This window comes from Sinocyclocheilus rhinocerous, unplaced genomic scaffold, assembly GCF_001515625.1.
Source record: "Sinocyclocheilus rhinocerous isolate Xijiao unplaced genomic scaffold, SAMN03320098_v1.1 scaffold953, whole genome shotgun sequence".
In the NCBI taxonomy this organism is placed as follows: Eukaryota; Metazoa; Chordata; class Actinopteri; order Cypriniformes; family Cyprinidae; genus Sinocyclocheilus; species Sinocyclocheilus rhinocerous.
Genome location: NW_015643169.1, coordinates 462,328 through 483,185, shown reverse-complemented (window position 1 = coordinate 483,185; position 20,858 = coordinate 462,328). Strand labels below are relative to the sequence as shown.

At 38.1% G+C, this 20,858-nt stretch overlaps 2 protein-coding genes across 6 annotated transcripts in view; one reads left to right on the top strand and one right to left on the bottom strand.

The window, feature by feature from the left end:
* LOC107757018 (protein FAM13A-like) overlaps window positions 1-17,135 on the top strand; it is a 49,123-nt gene extending 31,988 nt beyond the window's left edge. For 3 of the 5 annotated variants that reach the window (XM_016574354.1, XM_016574355.1, XM_016574352.1), the window contains 13 exons: window positions 2,329-2,390; window positions 2,868-2,907; window positions 5,867-5,969; window positions 10,972-11,188; window positions 11,266-11,407; window positions 11,603-11,684; window positions 11,913-12,118; window positions 12,212-12,295; window positions 12,408-12,503; window positions 14,312-14,395; window positions 14,839-15,035; window positions 15,634-15,735; window positions 15,878-17,135. In XM_016574354.1, the coding sequence (XP_016429840.1) occupies window positions 2,329-2,390; window positions 2,868-2,907; window positions 5,867-5,969; window positions 10,972-11,188; window positions 11,266-11,407; window positions 11,603-11,684; window positions 11,913-12,118; window positions 12,212-12,295; window positions 12,408-12,503; window positions 14,312-14,395; window positions 14,839-15,035; window positions 15,634-15,735; window positions 15,878-16,001 (1,539 nt within the window). In that variant the 3' untranslated portion in view covers window positions 16,002-17,135. The remainder of the gene's footprint in view (window positions 1-2,328; window positions 2,391-2,867; window positions 2,908-5,866; window positions 5,970-10,971; window positions 11,189-11,265; window positions 11,408-11,602; window positions 11,685-11,912; window positions 12,119-12,211; window positions 12,296-12,407; window positions 12,504-14,311; window positions 14,396-14,838; window positions 15,036-15,633; window positions 15,736-15,877) is intronic. The other 2 variants (XM_016574353.1, XM_016574356.1) reach the window with 2 other exon arrangements.
* A 108-nt stretch (window positions 17,136-17,243) lies between these two features.
* LOC107756986 (probable E3 ubiquitin-protein ligase HERC3) overlaps window positions 17,244-20,858 on the bottom strand; it is a 28,866-nt gene continuing 25,251 nt past the window's right edge. The window contains exons 23-24 of the mRNA XM_016574318.1: window positions 20,665-20,840; window positions 17,244-19,267 (exon numbers count right to left, since the gene is read on the bottom strand). Coding sequence (XP_016429804.1) covers window positions 19,059-19,267; window positions 20,665-20,840 — 385 coding nt within the window. The 3' untranslated portion in view covers window positions 17,244-19,058. The remainder of the gene's footprint in view (window positions 19,268-20,664; window positions 20,841-20,858) is intronic.

Genomic DNA, 20,858 nt, shown 5'->3' with positions numbered 1-20,858 from the left:
AATGTATTTCTTGCGTAACGCTTTATAATGTAAAATTATTAGCTAATGCATTAGGGACAGTATCATGAACTAGGATAAACATCAGTTTTTTTATTGTTAATTCATATTTGTTAATGTACAACTATATATACAACATTTATACAACTTGAAATGTATTAGTATATGTAATTAACCAATAATGATAAATTGGTTACACTTTATTTTAAGGTGTCCTTGTTACAGTGTAATTATTCATATAGGTACTGAGTAATATTAATAAACTACATGTACTTACTATATGGTTAGGGTTAGGATTTAGGTTTAGTTTAGGGTTACTTGCATGTAATTATGCATAATTCATTGTTATTATAATAGTAAGTACATGTGGACACCTTAAAATAAAGTGTTACAGATAAATTCTAGTTCACGGTACCTAACACATGAACTAATGTTAAAACACTTAACAAATTTATTAACTTCTGACCCTAAAAATAAATATTTCTTGGGTAACACTGTATAATAAACATCAAATTTTTACAGCATTTGTTAATGTAGGTTCATGTTAATTTACAATATTATTGTTAGTTCATGTTCGTTAATGTACAACTATGCATACACCATTTATACAAATGTATATGCAATATGCAGTATATGCAATTAACCAATATTAATGAATTCTAGTTCACAATACCTAATGCATTAACTAATGTTAAAACATTTTACATATTCATTAACTTCAGATCCTAAAAAATAAATGGATTTCTTGGGTAACACTTTATAAGAAGGTAAATTGTTATCATTAGTCAATACAATCGGTACAGTATCATGAACTTGCAATAAACATCACATTTTCACAGCATTTGTTAATGTAGGTTCATGTTAATTTACAATATTGTCTAATCTAAAGTAACTGATTTTAATATCAAGTTCACCAAAATAAAGATAGAAAATTATCATAATTTACTCACTTTAATGACGTTCCAAACATTTATGACTAACTGACTTCTGTGGAATGCAAAAATAATGTTTTGAAAAACGCACCACCAATGTTGTTTTGGCCTCCATTGACTTTCATTATGGACAAAAACAGTTCTTCAATAGTCATATAGGTTTGGAATGACATTCATTATTCTTGAATTGTCATTTTTGGGTGAACTATTCCTTTTAAACTCTCAATGGCAATGACTCAGTTTCTGGCAACAGAATATCAACAACAACAATAAAAACCTCATGAATTAAAATGTGGTAGTAAACAGTGACAGGAACAGCTAATTATCTTTAAATCCTTCTTGTCCTTGTTCATGGGAGACAGCACATAATGCATCTCTGTGGAAAATCACAGGTAAATTGCAGGGCTTGCTTTTATCAGAATAGTGTTTTGTCGAGGACCTCTCACTGACGCATGTTTATGCTGTTAGGTGTGTGTGTTTCGAGTCTGGATTCACCTCATTTGTTGGTACACCACAGTGACGTGCATTAGACACCATTACAGATGTTTTGGTAATGTCTCGGTTTTATTGAAACATCTCTTGGTCAACTTGTGGTCGACCAATATGGTCTTTTTAGTAGATATGTGGGGTGTGTTAGAACGAGCCGTTTTAGGGGGGCGTGGCAGAGTCTTAACTTTGATAAAGAATATCTCTTTGGTTTTGAGACTTTAGTCTTTGCAACTTCAGGGATCTTATCTATGCACAATCAGCTTGTAACACTCCAAAGAGAAAGGAAAACTTGAAATCGCATCATATGACCCCTTTAATGGCAGATGACCAATATAATTAGACATACAGTTTGTAATGTAGACAAAAATCTGACACCACATTAAAACATTTTTTAAAATGTAACTTAGAGTAAACCTAGCATTAGACTAAATATGTTAAATATGAAGTACTAAGAAATTATGAACTTAATATTTGTTTTTAAATCTATATTTCATTCAAATAGTTTTACTCTAGAATTTATAATGATTTTTTTTTTTTTGCACTTTTTAACGAGTACCCTCATACATTTGGAACCTACTGTATATGATGCAATTCAATGATAGTTTAAATGATGAAAGTGAAAGTTTATATTACTGAATTCAAGTGACCACTATATTTATTTAAAATTCACTTCACTGACTAGACTGTAGATGTTGGAAGTTACACTTAGTGGTTACTGGCCGGTTAAATTGTTAAACTGTTAAACATGATGCTAACCATGAATTTGATTGCTGCAAATTTGTACATGCAACCTAGGTAAAAGGATTGAACATTAGCACACTTTTTTCACCTTGCTGTCGTGAAAAACTTTTATTTATCCTACTATCAACATATTAAGAAGATACATGTGTTGTTTTTCTTTTAAATCTAGCCAATGGAATGCCAAGGGCCTGATAGAAATGCTACTGAAAATATGGCGTCAGCTGATTACAGGTATTTAAACCCTCTAAATGCATTATGTGCAATTCTATGTATGTTGGGAAGTAGAATGAACTTAAATGGGTTGCACTCAAAACGTTCTTCCTAGTCCAAAAAGACCATCTGTTGAAACTAGCTTGTAAAACAGAGCTTTGACATCAGAAATCTGAAAACATTACAATATGATTGCCCACATTTACAGTGCAATGATGCTTATTTAGTGGTCATAAATTATGGAGGAAGTAGAACAGATATGTTATTCCTAAACTCCAGAAGAATGAACATAAGAGTAAGTCTGTGAAGGTCAAATCTTGAGCTGTTTCTGGTTGTGTAGCACCTACAGCTCTGCACTCTGTATTGTTCTGAAGGATCTCAGCATTTGAAACAATGTTAAAAAAGAATATCCCTTTCAGCCTGATCTTAACAGTTTGAGAAGTGCATATTTAGTGTAAATTCTTTTACTAATTCACTAATGAATTAATTTCTTTTTAGAGGGAAGCATCAAAAGGACTATGGCTTTCATTCTATTCAGGTGAGTTCAGTTCAGTTTCACATTTTCTGCCCTCATCTTATTTTTCTTTCCTACTTTGTATATCTTGTATTCTGTTCTTACATTTGTGACCCTGGACCACAAAACCAGTCATAAGGGTTTTATAAATAAGAGATTTCAGACATCATCTGAAAGCTGAATAAATAAGCTTTCCATTGATGTATGGTTTGTTAGGATAGGACAATATTTGGCCGAGATACAACTATTTGAAAATCTGGAATCTTGAGGGTGCAAAAAAATCAAAATATTGAGAAAATTGCTTTTAAAGTTGTCCAAATGAAGATCTTAGCAATGCATATTACTAATCAAAAATTAAGTTTTAATATATTTATGGTAGGAAATTTACAAAATATCTTAATGGAACATGATCTTTAGTAAATAAATGTTCTTTATTGGCATTGATGGTTCTATGAAGAACCTTTAAATATCCATGGAACCTTGCCATTCCACTAAAATTTCATATAGTGGAAAAAGGTTCTTTAGATTATTAAAATGTCCTTAACACTAAGAAAAAAAAAATGATTATAAGAACTGATCAGTGAAAGGTTCTATGGCATTACCGAACCTTTATGTTTAAGAGTGCAGTTGTTTTAAAACTAACAAACATCTTGAAATATAATATTTCCCTTAAAGTGTGCTTGTGCTATTGTTCTTTAAAATGACGGTCGCTCAGTTTGTTTAACTGGTGCAATGACATTCATACATTTCTGAGAGTGACTCAAGCATCCAAATACTTAGAGAGTCAATGAAAGAGTTGATATAGTTTGAACATCCTGTGTTGAAATGTTTCTGTATTTACGGTTCAGTCTGTAAAATGATCCAGTCTAAATCTGGAGATCATACAATTCAGTTTCCTTTCTCTTCGTCCGCCAAAGACATTGGTAAGGTTCTCTTAAAAACATAGAGACTGTTTATTTTTAACCAGGAATATTGGTTTTGCTAAGCCCAGCTTGATCCGCGGTCATTGTGATGTCACACACATGTTGGATCAGTGTGTCACTGCATATCATGCGTGAGATCTCACTCCTTCATGCGCTCTAACAGTCAGAACATGTTGTACCCAGCTGCAACACGTACGCAGTGCATTGTGGTATAGGAGCTTCTCATGTGGTAGATAGTGGCAGCTGATTAGAGACTACTTTTCTGTGAACGTGTTGTTGAAAGGCGCAATCCTTTACTAATATGCAGAGCTTTATCAGTTAACCACAGTGTTTATGAAAAGTAATACTAAAGCTATACTGAGAATGTCAATTCATTAATAAATTTACATTGTTTTATTTGCAATAAATGCGTAAAGTTTTCACATTTTCACTTTTAAGATGCACTCAGTAATTTTGTTCTTATTGGAAGTCTTATATAGAAAGAAATCAATAGTACTTTCGGCGAGAAAAAACATGAGATGAAGACACAAATTGCATCAGCTGCACACACAAATCATTTTTTATATTATTTTATTTTATTTTTTCATACACAACTTTTAAACGCATTATTTTCCCTCCATCTTCCTTTCAACAAAAACGTTGCTTCTCGGCTTTTCATAGCCCTCAGTTATGCCCTGAGACCAGATTACTGGTATTTTGGCATCTCTGGATATGATGAGATTCCTAGATTGAAATATTTATATCCATAATAACGCACATCTCATCAGTAATCAGCAATATAATCTCATCAATTGTCACCTTGTTAATCACGACGTGAACAGGTGATGACTAGAAGATTAACTGATGAATTGTTTACTGTTGATTGCCCTTGATTGGAGAGATTTTAGGCAATGTTTTCTGGCCCAAACATCATGTGAAGGCTGTAAATCTGTTGAAAGCCTGTTGATCTAAGTCAACTGACTTCCACCGCTCAAGTATTAAAGTAGTTTTCGTCATGGTTTCAGCAAAAGCATGCAGACGTTGTAAATACATTAGGTTTAATTTTGTATTGTAAACACGTCCTCATTTGAAGTGAGCAGTTGGCCTGTGTGTGAACTGGTGTTTAGTTTTCGAGTGTGTTTTGATGAGTGTGTATTTGAGCAATGAGTCACATTTCAGGTTAAATGTTTTCTTTATTGTCTCCTTACACTGATGTGCCAAAGTCAAACAGATCTTCACACACAGGAAGTCTGGACTGTATGTTTCCCATGCCGTTCCTTATCACTTCTAATGGTACTAAACATCACATCTCTTGGCAGGCTGGCAGGGGCATTTTACACAGCCATGTGCACAAATGTAAACAGCACAAAGTCCTTTTCCCATGTTTGGATTGGACACAATATCAGCAGTGTTGCAATTATGGACCATGATGAGTGCGTTATGAAAATCACATTGCCACAATTAGCACGTCTGCAATGGCACAAGTGTGTTTCAAATCCAGTTGCATTAGTATGAGTAAGCCCTGTCTGCCGTAATAACAGTAAACGGGACTTTCAGTCATGCTGGCAGTAATGTAGGGCATGTAGTGAGGAAAAAGCCCACCCTGCTCCAAAAATAGACCCCGTCCCACGCCCAAGAGCCCAGACGTGTGTGATTGTGCGAGTTACCGAGTTGTGCGTTTGTCTGGATTAGGTCTGTCTGTACCTGTATGGCCCCTCCTGCGTGATTGTTCAATATCGAAACAGAGGGAAGAGTTTCGGAAATGCTAAAGTGAGAAATCGGGAAGGCTTTTCTGCCTGCGTGCTTTGCGTGCTCTGCATGTTCCCTCTCTCTCTAGGACACACAGCTGAAAGGGAGGGGTGAAGAGAGAGAGAGAAAAGAACATAAAATTAGCCACACTGTGAGCAGGGCAGGCAGCCAATCAGCACGCAAAGGTTTGTCCCGCAGCGCCGCCCCCCTGCCTCCTCCCAGCCTGTAAGTAGACGGGGGCAGGCGCAGGCAAGGGTATTGCTCAACTTAAGAAGCGCACTGCCCCCACTCTGGTGTAGTTGGTGTTTACCCTTCACTCTTTTCTCTGCTAGACGCCTGCCATGAAGATCCAGGAGGCTCTTAGTGGCGCAGAGCCGTGCAACGATGTCCCTCGACTTGACCTGTCTACTCTGACGGACGACAGTAACTGGGCAGGTCAGTGTTTTTTGTTTTTTAAATTTTTTTTAAATATATTTGTTGCTCTCTGTCTCTCTATGCACATGGGCGGCAACTGCAAGTCTGCCTTGCCCACATTGTGTCCTCATGCAGTGGATCTTATTAAGTAATTTAACAGAGGAAGAAGATTAGCAGCAGTCTGCAAGCTGTTTTCCTCCTCACGTTGTACATACGGTGTTATGTTTAGTGTAGAGAGGCTTATTTTGCATTGCAACAGCATGCTAGCGATGCATTTTTTCTCTGCATGTTTGTTGTAAATATTGAGGTTGGAGCCACAGCCTGGTGCTTCTTCAAAGCCCTGCGATGTCCCTTGAGAATTTGCCTCTGGGATTTGAGTTTGTACTGGATTCATCTGTGGTTCTTGCAGTTGCATGTGTTTTTTTTCTCTCCCCACACTTCCCCTTTGGCTATAATCCTGTGTTTGTAAACACTAGACAGGCTATTGATTGCATATTTGTGCTTTTTTGTTTATTCTTCATATTCTTTTATATAAAAGTTATTTAATTTTAATGTATAAGGATTATTTTATAATTTATTGTTTATATATATATATATAGAGAGAGAGAGAGAGAGAGAGATTTTATAAATCTAGATTATAGCATTTTTTTTATATATTAATTTCAGTGTTAATGTGTGAGTGTGTGTATTACATATACATACAAATGTTTTTATAATGATAAATATGTGTATATAGGTTTTTAAATTTCATTTTAACAGATTAATGAATAAATATATATGTTAGCACTTTTTTATTCATTCATCATACTCTAACATAGTTAAATAATAAATAAGTTATTATAGTATTTAATTGTAATGTATAAAATATTTTAGAAATGTAGATTATAGCACTTTATTGTTTATTAATATATATATATATATATATATACATACATACATACATACATACAGCACTTTTTGTTTATTAATTTTGCTTATCTGTTTTAAAATGACTATTTTGCTGTGTTTAAAACCATGTTTTATGCAAGCAGTACACAGAATCTAAATGAACTTCGCTGAGCAGGTGCATCACAATAAAATGGGTTTTGTTCAGTGATTTGATGCATTTTCACAACTGCTGCATTTCAGCCAAGCTTAGGATTCACAGCATTTGTCACCTTCAGTATTGGGGTTAGAAACAAACAGACGTTTAGCTCTACAAGTGGAGGGCCTTATAGTCATAGCAACTGAGAAGTGAAACAGGAGGAGGTTTAAATCCAGGAGTCTGGGAGCTGTTGCTATGTGCACGTCACGTCTGAGCCTTTAAAACCTGTCATGGCTATGTACAATAGTCTCCCTTCCTGTTTCCTCTTCAGTTTGTGCAGCATGTGCCAGTTGTAGACTTGCACAAACATGCGCAAACACACCCCTTTTCGCCATGACCTTGGAAATGTTGTAGTGTACGGTCAGTGTTTGAGGTCTGGCACGGAGACACACAAGACAGTGAATCGCGCATAGCATATGGAGCTGCCCTGCTGAGAGGGTTGCCATGTTGATTCACAATTACCCTTTACTTTAATATAGTGCTTAATATTGTGGTCCCAGCCTTGGCAGAATCTCTATACTGTATCATGGACTTGTTCTATGGCACCCTCTACTGAGAGCTTTAAACAGCTGCGTACATAATGACATATCTTGCTTGACAGTTACTCTAAGATGGTCAAAACATTGCCCTGTGGTTTTGCAAAGTCATTCCCAGAGACATTCCTGGGAGTGCGACGTGAGATATTTCCTCTAAGCGCTGTTTTGTTGTCTTATGTTTAGACAGAAACCATTTCGAAGGGTTTCTGCATGTTTTTTTCCCAAGGCAATTTAGGTAGTTTTGGAATATGTGAAAATATGTATAGTGAAAAGTGCTATACTAGTAAATAAACAGAATTCTGATTTTGAATTGAGTCATTTTAAGGCTGTCCAGTGTGCATTTTCATAGTTATACACAGATCTTTGCAATAAAGTTTGGTATGCTATGTAGTCGCAGATAACATGATGAAAATTGTGAGTTTTGGGACTATTTATCATGAAAAGCGCTTTACAAATAAATAAACTGCCTCATTTTGGGGTGCATTTTTCTAGTTTTATGCTGCATATCCTAGTGATTTAGTTTGTTATGCTAAATGGAACAACTTAAGACGAACATGATGAAAAAGGAACAGTATTTATTTTGAAAAGAGCTACACAAATCAGTCATTTGAATAGTTTTGCGCAAATCCTAGCAATTATGTTTGTTATGCTTAGTGGAACAGCTTAATTACAGATAACATGATGAAAAAGATCAGCTTTGGGACAATATTTATTTTGAAAAGCACTTTCGCATAAATAAATTGACTTATTTTGGGGGCAGTCAATTAGCAATTATGTTTGTTATGCTGCTTAATCACAGATATCATGATGAAATATGTCAGCTTTGTGTGTGGTAGAAAGCTTTATACAAATAAAAGCTTTAAAGCAAAGGGTTTGTGAATGTTAGTGTGCATAGTTCTATTCTACAAATTGTAGCAGTTAAGTTTATTATGCTAAGTGGAACTAAATCAGATGAACGTATAAAGAAGTTAAGTTTATTATGCTAAGTGGAACTAAATCAGATGAACGTATAAAGAAGTTAAGTTTATTATGCTAAGTGGAACTAAATCAGATGAACGTATAAAGAAGTTAAGTTTATTATGCTAAGTGGAACTAAATCAGATGAACGTATAAATGATTATACAAGCTAAATAGTTTTGTTAACATCTTTGGAAGCATATGGTTGCTAAAAATGAGCTCACACGACTGTAAAATACAGTTGCACTAAAAACAAACTGTTGCTCCAGCTCATGGGAGAGGTCAAATGAGAGTTCAGGACAGTATGTAATGTTGAGCTGCCAGACCTTTGTCCCACTATGGCCGGTGCCAAAGCACATTGCGGTGACCCACTGCGGTGCCAAGAGACAGCGGTTTGCCCATATGCCTGTCAGCTGGGATTTCCACAATCTTATATATCACTCGCTGCATTTCTGCCTGACTCCTGCCCAACTTTACAGCAGAAAAAAATGTGTTTACAGCCTGGTACAAAAAGTGGTTTTGGTCTATATAGCTAATTTTGCCCTTCATGACAACTGTGAGGGGGTGAATTTTTCTTATAACTCATCCGTTTAAATTATATTAAGCCTTAAAGTTCTGCATAATTAAGGGCATGGCCACTTGAGTGACAGGTGGATTGCCGCTGCTGTCGCCATCGTCGAGCTAGGTGGGCGTGGTTTCAGCAAACAGCTCCCGCCTCTTTGCCCATTTTCGATTATCCGGGAGTGACGCGCGGTGACGCGCTGCCAAGATGGCGACGGCCGGCTCCACCTACTTTAGCCTTCAAAAACGCTCTTCGGAAACCTACGGGTGACGTCACGGTCACGGACACCACGTCCATGTTTTTATACAGTCTATGGTAAAACCTTTTCCTTGGGCCGTTATCTCAATTGCCTCTCTTTCCTTTTGTCTTTCAGATTCTCACTTCTTTTGCGCCCCTTTCCTTGACTTTAAAAGCCTTTTAAAATCAAGTCACAATGAGGGTAAGGGCTGAGATCCCTGATCCCCATCTCTCACCAGTGACCTTTAAACGCTGCATGGAAATCCCATAAAACACCCCAAACTGGCATGTACCCACCTAGCATCTAACAACCTGCAGGCACAGTAATATGTGCCTTTATTTATGAGTCTTTTAGTGAAAGGCCATCTTGCACCACATGCTTAGATGTATTATACCGGCTCAACAAAATGGCTCCAAATGTGCCATTAGGAAGAGGTCCACCTGACCCATTAGCTTCTCAAGCATGACTGTAACAAGCACATGACACGGTACAAAAAGTGCAAAGAGGCTGTGGAAATTCAGGCTCCACCAGATTGTTTGCACAGCATTTTGAAAAGCATGTGGAGCAGTTGTGTTTGAGTGAGTATGCATGCACTGAAATGAAGTCCTTTGACTGCAAAGTCATGCATCTCTGTTATCACTGCTAATATTTAAGTATAAAACATTGATAACGATAATGACTGCATAGCAATGTACCAGAAAACACTGAACACTTTTGAAACGACACATTAACACCTTAGCAACCACCTACAACACATTAGCAACTATATAGAAACTGGCAACTGCTCACATTACCTTTGCAAATGCACTTAGAAATGCCCTGGCAACCACCCTAGCATTGTAGTAGCAAGTTTTTCCACAGGCGAACTACATTCTTTTCTTCAGAAAAAGTCCCATAAACTGTTGACGTGCAGTTTAATGGACTTTTAGAGCTCAGACAATAAAAAAAATTATAGTACCAAACACAGGCACAAACACATTGTTTTACTGTTTGTCCTAATAAATGGTGCCTTGTGCGAACACTCTGAAGGTTTTACTTGCACTTCAATGCTGTAAATATGGCGATATCAACTTTATAACAACAGATAAGATCAAGTTTGATCCTTCATGCGTGCCAGTTCCACAGGTCACTTTGCAGTCAGCATTTATCACAACATTCTTCTGGATGCATCATTAAATTGTTCTGACCTTATTATACGGTCACGACATCTGCATAGTAAGTAAACAAAACTTTCAGGTATTACAGCATGTGCTCGCTATGTTTGAGTTATAAACTGTAGTGCACGAAACTTAAGAACACTTTGTCACAGTTTAATTTAATAGTCTACAATGAAAAGTACACATGTATTGTGTAAAAACAACAGTCTACTGAGCTGAATTGCACAAATTTTGTGGTTTCGGCAATAACAGTTGACCTCAGGATGCCAGAAATAGCATCAAGGTCAATAGAGTATCAGCCAAGTTAAAATTTAATGTGCACCCAAACTTTGGCAATGACTGTGTATCAACAAAGACTAAATCTACCTTGTGGATGTCCTGTTGCCACTTCTGTTTTGCTTGCTACTTACTTGATGACTTGTTAAAATCTAGACACGCTGCTTTGCTGTTTCCCTCCATATTAACACATGCATGTTTGTCTGTTGACAGAACCAGTCCCGACCTACTCGTCTTGGCAAAAGGAGAGTATGGAGCGCGAGGAGGCTCATCTGTCACCTCATGCCGGTGGCAAGCTGATTCGCCAGCTCCTGGAGGAAGACAGCGACCCAATGGTCTCGCCACGGTTCTACGCTTATGGAGACAGTCAGCAGTATCTGGATGACACTGAGGTTCCTCCATCTCCACCAAATGCCCACTCGTTTGTCAGGTAAAACAACAAACGCTCTGGAAGATTAAATAATGTATGTTTTTTGGAGGGTGAAATTAACAATGTTCTCCATTCAGTAGGCGAAGAAGCTCATCGTTAGGCTCCTGCGACGATGACCGGGAAGAGCTCACTTCAGCCCAGCTTTCAAAGCGGATCCATGTACTCAAGAAGAAGATCAGGAGGTTTGAGGAGAAGTTTGAAGAGGAGCGCAAATACAGGGTGAGTGCATCAAATCTGTTACGAGGACTAAACAACCTACAATGGTGATAAACCCATTGCAATCAATGAAGCAGTCTACTCTGAAAACAAATTCTCAGAATACTATACATGCACCATTTCCGTGATGAAAAGACCAATGCAAAATGTATTTAGCTGGATTTGCTACAGATACTGAGTTTAGCGTTTTCTCTACAGCCTTCACACGGCGACAAAGCCGCCAATCCAGAGGTTCTGCGGTGGATGAATGAACTGGCCAAGATGCGCAAAGACTCAAAAGGTATGAATGAAATTCCTCTTGCAAGAGCGAGTTACCGTTATGAAAGTGATTTTTATCACATAAGCTACGCCAATCCAACCTTCATAATATTTTGTTTGAACAAAATGTCTCTGGTGTCATTTCTCGCTAACATTTGTGGGTTGGGCCTACCAGGAAAACAATCCCTGATCTAATCTGCTCTGCTCATGGCTTGCAAAGTTCTTGTAAACAAGTGGCTTCACTTCACAGATCACAAGTTGCTTAAGTCAGAAGAGGATTTGACGCCCATCCCCCGCCAGCGCAGCAACACTCTTCCCAAGAGCTTTGGATCTCAGCTGGAGAAGAAACCCACTGAGACCAAAGCCCCCAAACCCCCTGTGGAGAGCACGCTAGAGGCAGTTATGAACAAACTGCAGGAGAAACGCAAGGAGGCTGGCCGACCTGAAGACATTAAGGTGCGATTTCAAAGGATTTTGTTTCCCATTTGACCTTTTTTATTATAAACAAATGCATGAATCTTTAAAATTTAAAACTTTGTTCTTCTTTAGGACATGACCCGTGAGCAGATAGGAGCAGAAAAAGTGGCCCTTCAGAAAGCTCTTTTATATTACGAGAGCATCCACGGGAGGCCAGTGAGTATGCAATTCTTCAAAAAAGTGCAATAAGTTCACCTTCTTAAGGTTAAGAACTTATTGTCTACATACGTTGAAGTTGATTTCAATGTCTTTTTGTCACACTTCCTAGATCACCAAGAACGAGAGGCAGGCCATGAAGCCTCTATACGACCGGTACCGACTCATCAAACAGATTCTCTGCAGAGCATCTGCCATTCCAGTCATTGTAAGTTCAGTTTTTCCAACATTTTTCTTGCTTTCCCTCTCCATTGTAGCCTTGTGTCCCATTTCAGTTTCTCCATTTGCTGGAGAAATCGTTCAAGTAGGAGTTCACTGGTACAGCAGGAGTGTCCAATCCTGCTTCTGGAGGGCCACTGTCCTTCAGAGTTTAGTCTAATCTCAAACACTTTGAACCAGCCAGGTCTTCGGGATTACTAGAAAACTTCCAGGTAGTTGTTTTGGGATAGTTTGGAGCAAAATTCTGCAGGCCCTCAAGGAGCAGGACTGAACTCCCCTGGTTTACAGTTCCAATTCCTGTGTTCCAAAACCTAGTGAGCTACATGCACTCCCAATGTTGAAGGCTGTTGCAAAAGATTCTGCCTTCAAAGTTACATCACTTTGGCCATATTTACAGTAGCCCCTCACTGCAGAACAAAGATCCAGGGGGCGGGGTTGGATCCACATCTAGGGGGTGGAGATGGTAGGTTTAGGGGTGGAGATGGGTGGGTTTAGGGATCAGGGGTGGAGACGGGTAGGTTTAGGTATATGTAAGGTGGGAGGAGTTGGATCTGGATCCAACCTCGCCCCCTGGATCTTGTGTTCTGCAGTGAGGACCATCTCCATATTTAAGCCAGCATGATTCCTTCACCGATAAGGTAATTCCAGAATGCAATGCAGCAAGATGGCTGACTACTCAAGAGAAATTTAATTCAGTATTATAAAGTATTAATAAAAAATAAATTGGTTATTTTACCTAATACTTGTGCGTACTATGTATATGCATTCTTATTCGAATGTGGGTAATCTTAGCAACACGCTAACATCATAGCCTGTTGAAACCATTACGAGTCTCTTGCATTTGTGTGCCATATGTGAGTTTGCTGCCTACGTAGAGTATTCCAAATCAGTCACTTGAGAGTTCCATGACAGAGTTGCTGCCCATGCAGGAAGTTGGCAGTGAGGCAGCTCTCTAAGTTTTGGAAAAAAAAGCTAATACTTATCTGATGCATAAGCTAGTGTTATTGTATTAAAGGCTAGCTAGCTGCCATTTCTACTTTATTCTTGAACTAAACCGTATGGATAAATCTCCATGATATTAGTAGAAGAAATAGCATTAGCAGTAGCACAATATAAGCATGTAGCTGTAGTATTGATGCGGTGGCAGTGCCGGGGCTCGTTAGCATCACTAAGCCCGTCTTTAGCAAGAGCTCAAGAGTAGCTCACTGAGGTCATATCCTGTAGCTGGATATTTGCAACAGTATTCCTTATAATTCCTAAGTCTCTTACACACATACTCCTAAAAGTACTCCAAAGCATTAAACAGCCACTCTGGTCATATTCCCACACCGCTGATATAATATTTCCCCCTGCTCAATACAGTATGATATGCATGTGAAATACAACAAAAACATCCAAGCACTCGTAAATTAGCTGTAGCTCCTCCATTTTTTAGTTAATGATATGCTGCTCCAGTGAAATATTTGGTTAGCATCAGTTAGCAGAGCCATATGCCCTAAAACAGTGGTTCCCAATTCCGGAGGACCCTCAACACTGCACATATTAGATGTCTTCTATTCAAACACACCTGATTCAACTCATCAGCTCATTAGTAAAGACTCCAAGACCTCAAATGTGTTTTTCAGATAAGAGAGACATCAAAAACTTGCAATGTTGGGGGTTCTTCAGGATCAGGATTGGGAACTACTGCCCTAAAACATAGGTCCCTGGTCCCTTGTAGTCCATTAGTGAGTCCTGCCCTGAGTGGGCTGATGTGTAGTTTACTGGGTTGTAATGTCACTATTAACACCACCACAGGGCTCGCCTTCCAGCAAGCACAGAGGCCCCCTGCTGCAGCCCATTATCGAGGGTGTACCAGCCCTATTCTTCAGCGACACCAAGGTGAAGAGCTGCTACTGCTCAACCAACCATTGATTCGGCTGACCCACCTCCTTCTCCCCACTAGTTTCCTCATTAACTTAATCATGAATCAGTAACTGCATGGGAGTGCTGTGAGATTCGACTCCTGCTGATTCCATTGCCTTTTGATCACACCCTTGTTGGGTTTTGTATTAAAGAAAAACTCAAATCGGTAACTCATGTAAGTCAGTGCACCAAATGATCCAGTTGGAATGAATATAATTTACTGCACTGCTGGAGCTCTGATTCTTTTCATTTGTACTAACACTTGTCACGACAGAGGCTTGATGCACAATGATTGCTAAATGTCAATGAGATTTGCCTTCAAAATCAATGTTACGCTTGATTCTGCTCAGTCATGCTGGTATAAACTCTCAGAGTTAAGCTGCAATCCAACTAACCATCGCCATCTGCTCTTTTTCCAGGAGGAGGAGGACGGCTCGGACGATGACAGTGATACCAGGACACAGTTCACGGTCACGGTTAAGCCAGAACTGACCATGTTGGAACTTCTCGACCAGCTGGATGAGGACACAGATGGTTTCATCTCCCCTGTTGATGAACTATCGCCCTCCAAGAACACCACAGACATGAGATTGTCCAATTTGCATGCTGCTACCATGCAAGTATAAGGTTTAGAATAGAAACCTATGTCTTAGGGTGCTGACACACAAGATCGTGTTTTGAGGTCCATTTTGAAGATAGATAGAAATCAAGTAGGAATATGCCAGATCTCTAATGACCAGGTCTCTCTCAAAAAAGAGACTAACCTGGGCTGTTTCCCACAAGCATCGTAAACCAAAGTAGATCGTAGAGACCATTGGTTCCAATGGTTTCTACAATCTATTTATGCTTAAGATAATTTTTTTTAAACACAGCCCTGGTAAACTAAAGGTGTAAAATGTTCTCAACCTTTGGTTGTGCGATGTAGCGTCACTTTTCGTACCCTTTGAAACCAATGAATATGCGATGATCTCTGACCTACAACTCTAGTGTGTAAGCACCCCTATAGATCTTTCACTTTTCTTGTATTCATATAATCCATCTTTTGTGGAGCTACAAGGCCATTTATATAATAGGCTAAAAGTATTTTGTAAGTTTAAAAAAGCGAAATGTTCAGTAATATGTGCCAACCACTGAAACCTCAAATTATTGTATTGTTGCTGTGGTGGGTAGAAAGAATCTCAAAACTCTCCACTCCTTCTTAACCAAACACACAGGCAGGAACTCGTGGAGCAACTCCAGGAAGCCCGTGAAGAAAAGAAAAGAATCCGCAAAAACCTCCGTGATTTTGAGGATCAGTTCTTCAAACAGAACAGCAGGTAACGAAAACTTCCACAATATGATTTTTAAAAGGTTTACATGCTTGTTCTTAGAATTGTACATTTTCATAAGCTTAAATCTGTCTCTACAGAGAGAAACAAAATCTTGTTACTGAATGCTCTACTTTTGCTGTTCCCATAGAAACGTGCAAAAGGAAGATCGCTCACCCTTGGCTGGAGAATACAATGAATACAAGCACATTAAGGCCAAGCTAAGGCTGTTGGAAGTGCTCATCAGTAAAAGAGACTCTTCTAAGTTCATCTAGTGCTCAGCTGGGATTTACTTTACTAACCAAACAAGGACCAGCCATTGCTATCCAAAGCAATATAATGTGTACAAAGACATGTTCCTCTCTGTTATTGACTCATTACAGGCACATTTGGCTTTGAAGGAAGCCCAGACATGCCTAGTTCACCTTTAGCAGATGTACAGTGCTGTTTGTTCCACTGTACAGCAAAAAGGACTTGTGTTCTGCTTTGGACTGCTTTTTTTTGCATCTGCTATGAGACTGGATTTCAGAAAACAATCAATTACTTGTGAATCTCTGATCTTAATTCCCATTGAAGTCCAGAAGAACATTTCTGTTATGTTATGTTGTATTATACGACATTTCGTTTCAAATTTTAGATTTTTTTCTACATTAATACTGCTGTAATATAGAAACAACTGTTTTCGCAATCAGACATAAGCTTTGAAGAACATTGAGATAATGCGTCTTAAATTGTCTGTGTATAGAGATGAGGAGAGTTTATCATTATAGGAATTTGTCGTATTTGATGAATTGAAGAATGTAATTTGTGGAAGGAAGGCTCTCTGTATATTAGTTTTCATTATTTACTGGTGCCATAATTGTTTATTTTGAACATTAATGCTTCTGAGAAATCCCCCCCACACCACTAAGACCATTGACTAAGCTATAATTTACTTCAGTTATTTTCTTTACGAAAGAAAAAAATGTGCAAATGAACGACCATAAGAAATCTGCCATTCTCTAATGTAGAAACGCACAAACAAAGGTACTATAATCCAGCTTTCATTGTTCTTTTTGTAGTGTTTTTTTTGTACTCTAGTGTCTAACTGGTCATCAAATGAAACTCACTATTTAACAGTGATGTGGGTGGATTGAATCCTCAAAACCATCTCTATTGTTAGCGAGCAATAGAAAACAAAACTGTGGGGCCTCACTGAGCGTTTATGCCTCGTGAACGCAGACACAAACAGAGCGAGCACATCACCCCTATCTCTTATTCTCCAGATTGGAAAATTTTATTGTGACCTTTGTTTTTACTGAACATGACAAGACTGATGGATAAAGATGAATACTGTGTGTACATTTTAGTACATGATTGTATTTGTATTTTGTATATATGATATAAAACCAAACTATTTTTTCTGAATATACTGGTGTTGGGTTTTCATTTTGATGCCATTTAGTGCAAGAAAATGCCATGACGTTTGATAATACTTAATCTGAGGTGAAATAATTTTATTGTTCTGGAAAAAAATAGATAAAACAATATATTCCATTTGAAAGCTATAAAAGTAAATATACTTTACTAAAATAACAATGCATCAGTAGCCACTAAGAAGCCCTTGTTTGCATACATTGACAGAAAGGAATAAGTTGGATAGAAACACTTCTTTATATGGCCTTCCATCAAGTACAAACAAATACATCTCATGCAGCTAGATGCAAAACACCACAGGCCACAGCAAACAACTCACTGTGGTCCCTGACAGTCCTGTACCATCCACCATATCGGAAAACCACAAAGCTAAGTCACTCTGATCCAGTTTTAATAACAACCTAACATTAATGCTCCACTCAGAAAGAAAATGCGAGTAGAAAACAAAATCCCCTTTACAGCATATGACCTTCCTGTGAAACAACAGGAGGGATTAAATTGAAAGCGGCAATGGATTGACCGGAAGAAGAACACAGCTGTTAGAATATTCACATTTGTTGGATTAAAACATAATTAAAATCCCATAACTAGTACACGTACATCAACCAGTAGTTATTGCTGGATTTGTTCCTCAATGAAATCTCAACTGATGTCACTTTAAGAGAAATATCAGATTTTTCCCCCATAGTTAATTAAAATATTTCAAAAAAGCAGCTTCAGCGTTCAACCTGGGCATGGCATGCTCATGCATGCCTATGATTAATAGAAGACATTTTTATGCTAATGGCTTGCTACTGTACATTAAAGGAAAACCAGTGAAACGGATTCAGGAGGAGTGAAAATGCGTAACATCTGATCTGAGCACAGACCGAACTGGAAAGCTCAGAAACAAAAGAGATTATTCATCAAGTTAAATCCCTTTAATGTATTGCAGAGGTGTCCAATCCCGTTGCTGGAGGGCCACTGTTCTGTAGAGTTTAACCCCAACCGTAGTTGAATGAAAACCCGAATCAAGGTAATCAAGGTCTTCAGGATTACTAGAATCTTCCAGGCAGGTATGTTGGGACAAGTTGGAGCTAAACTCTGCAGGACATTAGCCCTCCAGGACCAGGATTGGGCATCCCAAATGTATTGGGCCTGAAACTGTCTGTCCGGTATACCGTGCTGATGGGGCTGTTACTTTTACTGTCTTCATCCCGGACGAGCCCCCGATTTGTAGGGTTGCGATGGCTCTTTCTGAATGGGATTAAACACCTAGCTATAGTCAATAATGAGTGATTGATTGGCGTTTCATATGCTTTAACTATTAAATTTGTTCCCAAATTTTTTTACTTCCTTCCAGAAATTCAAAATAGCAAAATAACAGGGGCGTCCTATCTTGCTCCTGGAGAAAAGTTGAGTTCTGTTCCAACACACACTTGATCTGAAGACCTAAATTAGCTGGCTCAGGTGTGTTTAATTACGGCTGGAGCTAAACTCTGCTAAACAGTGGCCTTCCAGGAACAGGTTTGGACATGCCTAACAAAATAACGTGGTCTAGGCAAGAGCAACCCATCGGTTTTAAAATCTGATTCAAAAACAGTAACATTTACAAAATATATAAAGAAAATCAAATGAATTTATTTTTTGCCAACTCAATCCTAATCTTATTATTTACTTTTGTCATTTAAAAAATATAAATTTTTATAACCAAAAAGAAAGCAAAAAAAGAAAAAAAAACTGCACATCTCAAGATTCAACCAAATTAGCAAGTCAGAGTCCGTCTGTAAAAATAAGAAAATAATATATTTACTCATAAGAGATTCAGGATGTGCTCATCTGTGGTAAAATAAACGCGAGAGCAGCATTCGTTTCCATTTCTCCACAGGTTTAAAGTGCAGTGTCAGCATACAGAAAGCCACCTCTGTAGATCCTGCTCAGACCAGACTGAAGCCCTCGTACTGCTCCACGGCTTGCGTGAGCCGGTGCCGCAGGGTCTCTTTGGTCTGGTAGCAGGGCATGTCCAGCATGTTATAGCAGGTGTGGGCCACAGGAAGGTAGTGCTCTTCCACAGCAGTGGATTGGATGACGATGCGTAGACTGGCCATGCCGTGGATGGGGATGCGGTCACTGCCTGTCAAAAACACTGTGGGAAGACAAAAACACTCATTTGGTCTGCGTTGTAAAGGCGCAGTTGCATTGGCGCAAAGAAGGTTCATAGTCCAATAGTGTAATGATGCGGAAAGCACCACTCACACAGAATTCACAGAATATCAGTGTTGCCAAGTCTGAACTGGGCTACTTTTACACTGTTGCTGCAGGTTAAAGCGATCTCCACCCCCTGGAATGTGTCAAATTTTGACAGAGGGAATCCCCGACAGAGGGGAAAACTGCAAAAAAAAAATGTGATTGTGATTGAGTTTTATACAGCAGTTGAGCTAGATTTGTTTCGCAGACCTGGCAACCCTGCAGCACATCAAAGCAAGCAGCATTCTGTGAAAAACTTGGTGTTGGTGCAAAATCTGCATGGGGGAATGTTTCTCCCTTATGTGAAATTCCCAATTGTGCGGATTCGTTTTAAAATGACTGGATGTTAAATGTTACCACACATTAAGTTATGTATTTATCAGTTTACATTAACATAGTCATTTTATTTTTTGATTGCCCTATAAAATTTATCAACAAATACAAATACCTCAACAAATACTTTTTTTTCTTCATATGGTGACAAAACCAAGGTTATCGTTAACTGAAACAAAAACTATTAATAACATTGAATTATATATTTTATATATAAATATATATAACAAAAAAAAACTAATTAGAAATGTTGCAACTAACTGAAATACATTGGAAGCACTAAAATTACTGGAAATTAATTAAACTAAACTAAGCTAAAACTAAAAACAAATTAAATCTAAATAGTTATATTAAAAAATAATACAAATGACAAAAGCACATCAAATTGCTAAAAGATGAAACTAAAATTAAAATGAAAACTAAAATATAATGATAAAATTCAAAATATGAATAAAATTGTAACCGCATATAAATAATACGAAAATAACACTGGCCAAAACCTCACTGACCGATAAATTAAGCTCTAGGGTCCCAAGCCTCATTTCATAGTACAGAGCAACAGCTGATGCTAATGAATCAAAATCTATTTTGACAGCCAACACCAAAAGAGCAATCTTGTTTAGAAGAGCCATAGTAAACTCTTCTGCACGGCTGGTACTAATGGAATCAATGCAAACCTTCAGCTAAGTTGTTTTATAGTTGTTTGCAAACTTTAAGTAGTGTTTGGATTTCTTCAAACTCCCCTCTGCAGTTTATAGAGAATGGCAGACCAGAGGTGCACAATATATAGTTCTGGTGTACATTTCAATTTCATTCAGCCCAATAAATAAAAAAATTGTGTTTTGCTTTATATTTTTGTTTCACTTTTGGTTTGAGCAGGTCTTTGGCTCTAGCTTTATATTCAGAAAGTTTTATATAACATATTCAATAGTACCAACCATTACACTGTTGTCTCTCACTTACATAAAAACTGTTTCTTTTTCTCCAAGGGAAATTCATGAAACACCTCCCAAAACTTCTTAACTGTTGGGTGGGATGCAGAGAACTCGCCCTTGTAGGAGGCATTCTGGGGGGGGAAAAAAAAGATACAAAGCCATGAAAAACACAAGGCAGAGTCTAAATAAAATTGTAAAGCACAGCTGTATGAAACGTGTCCC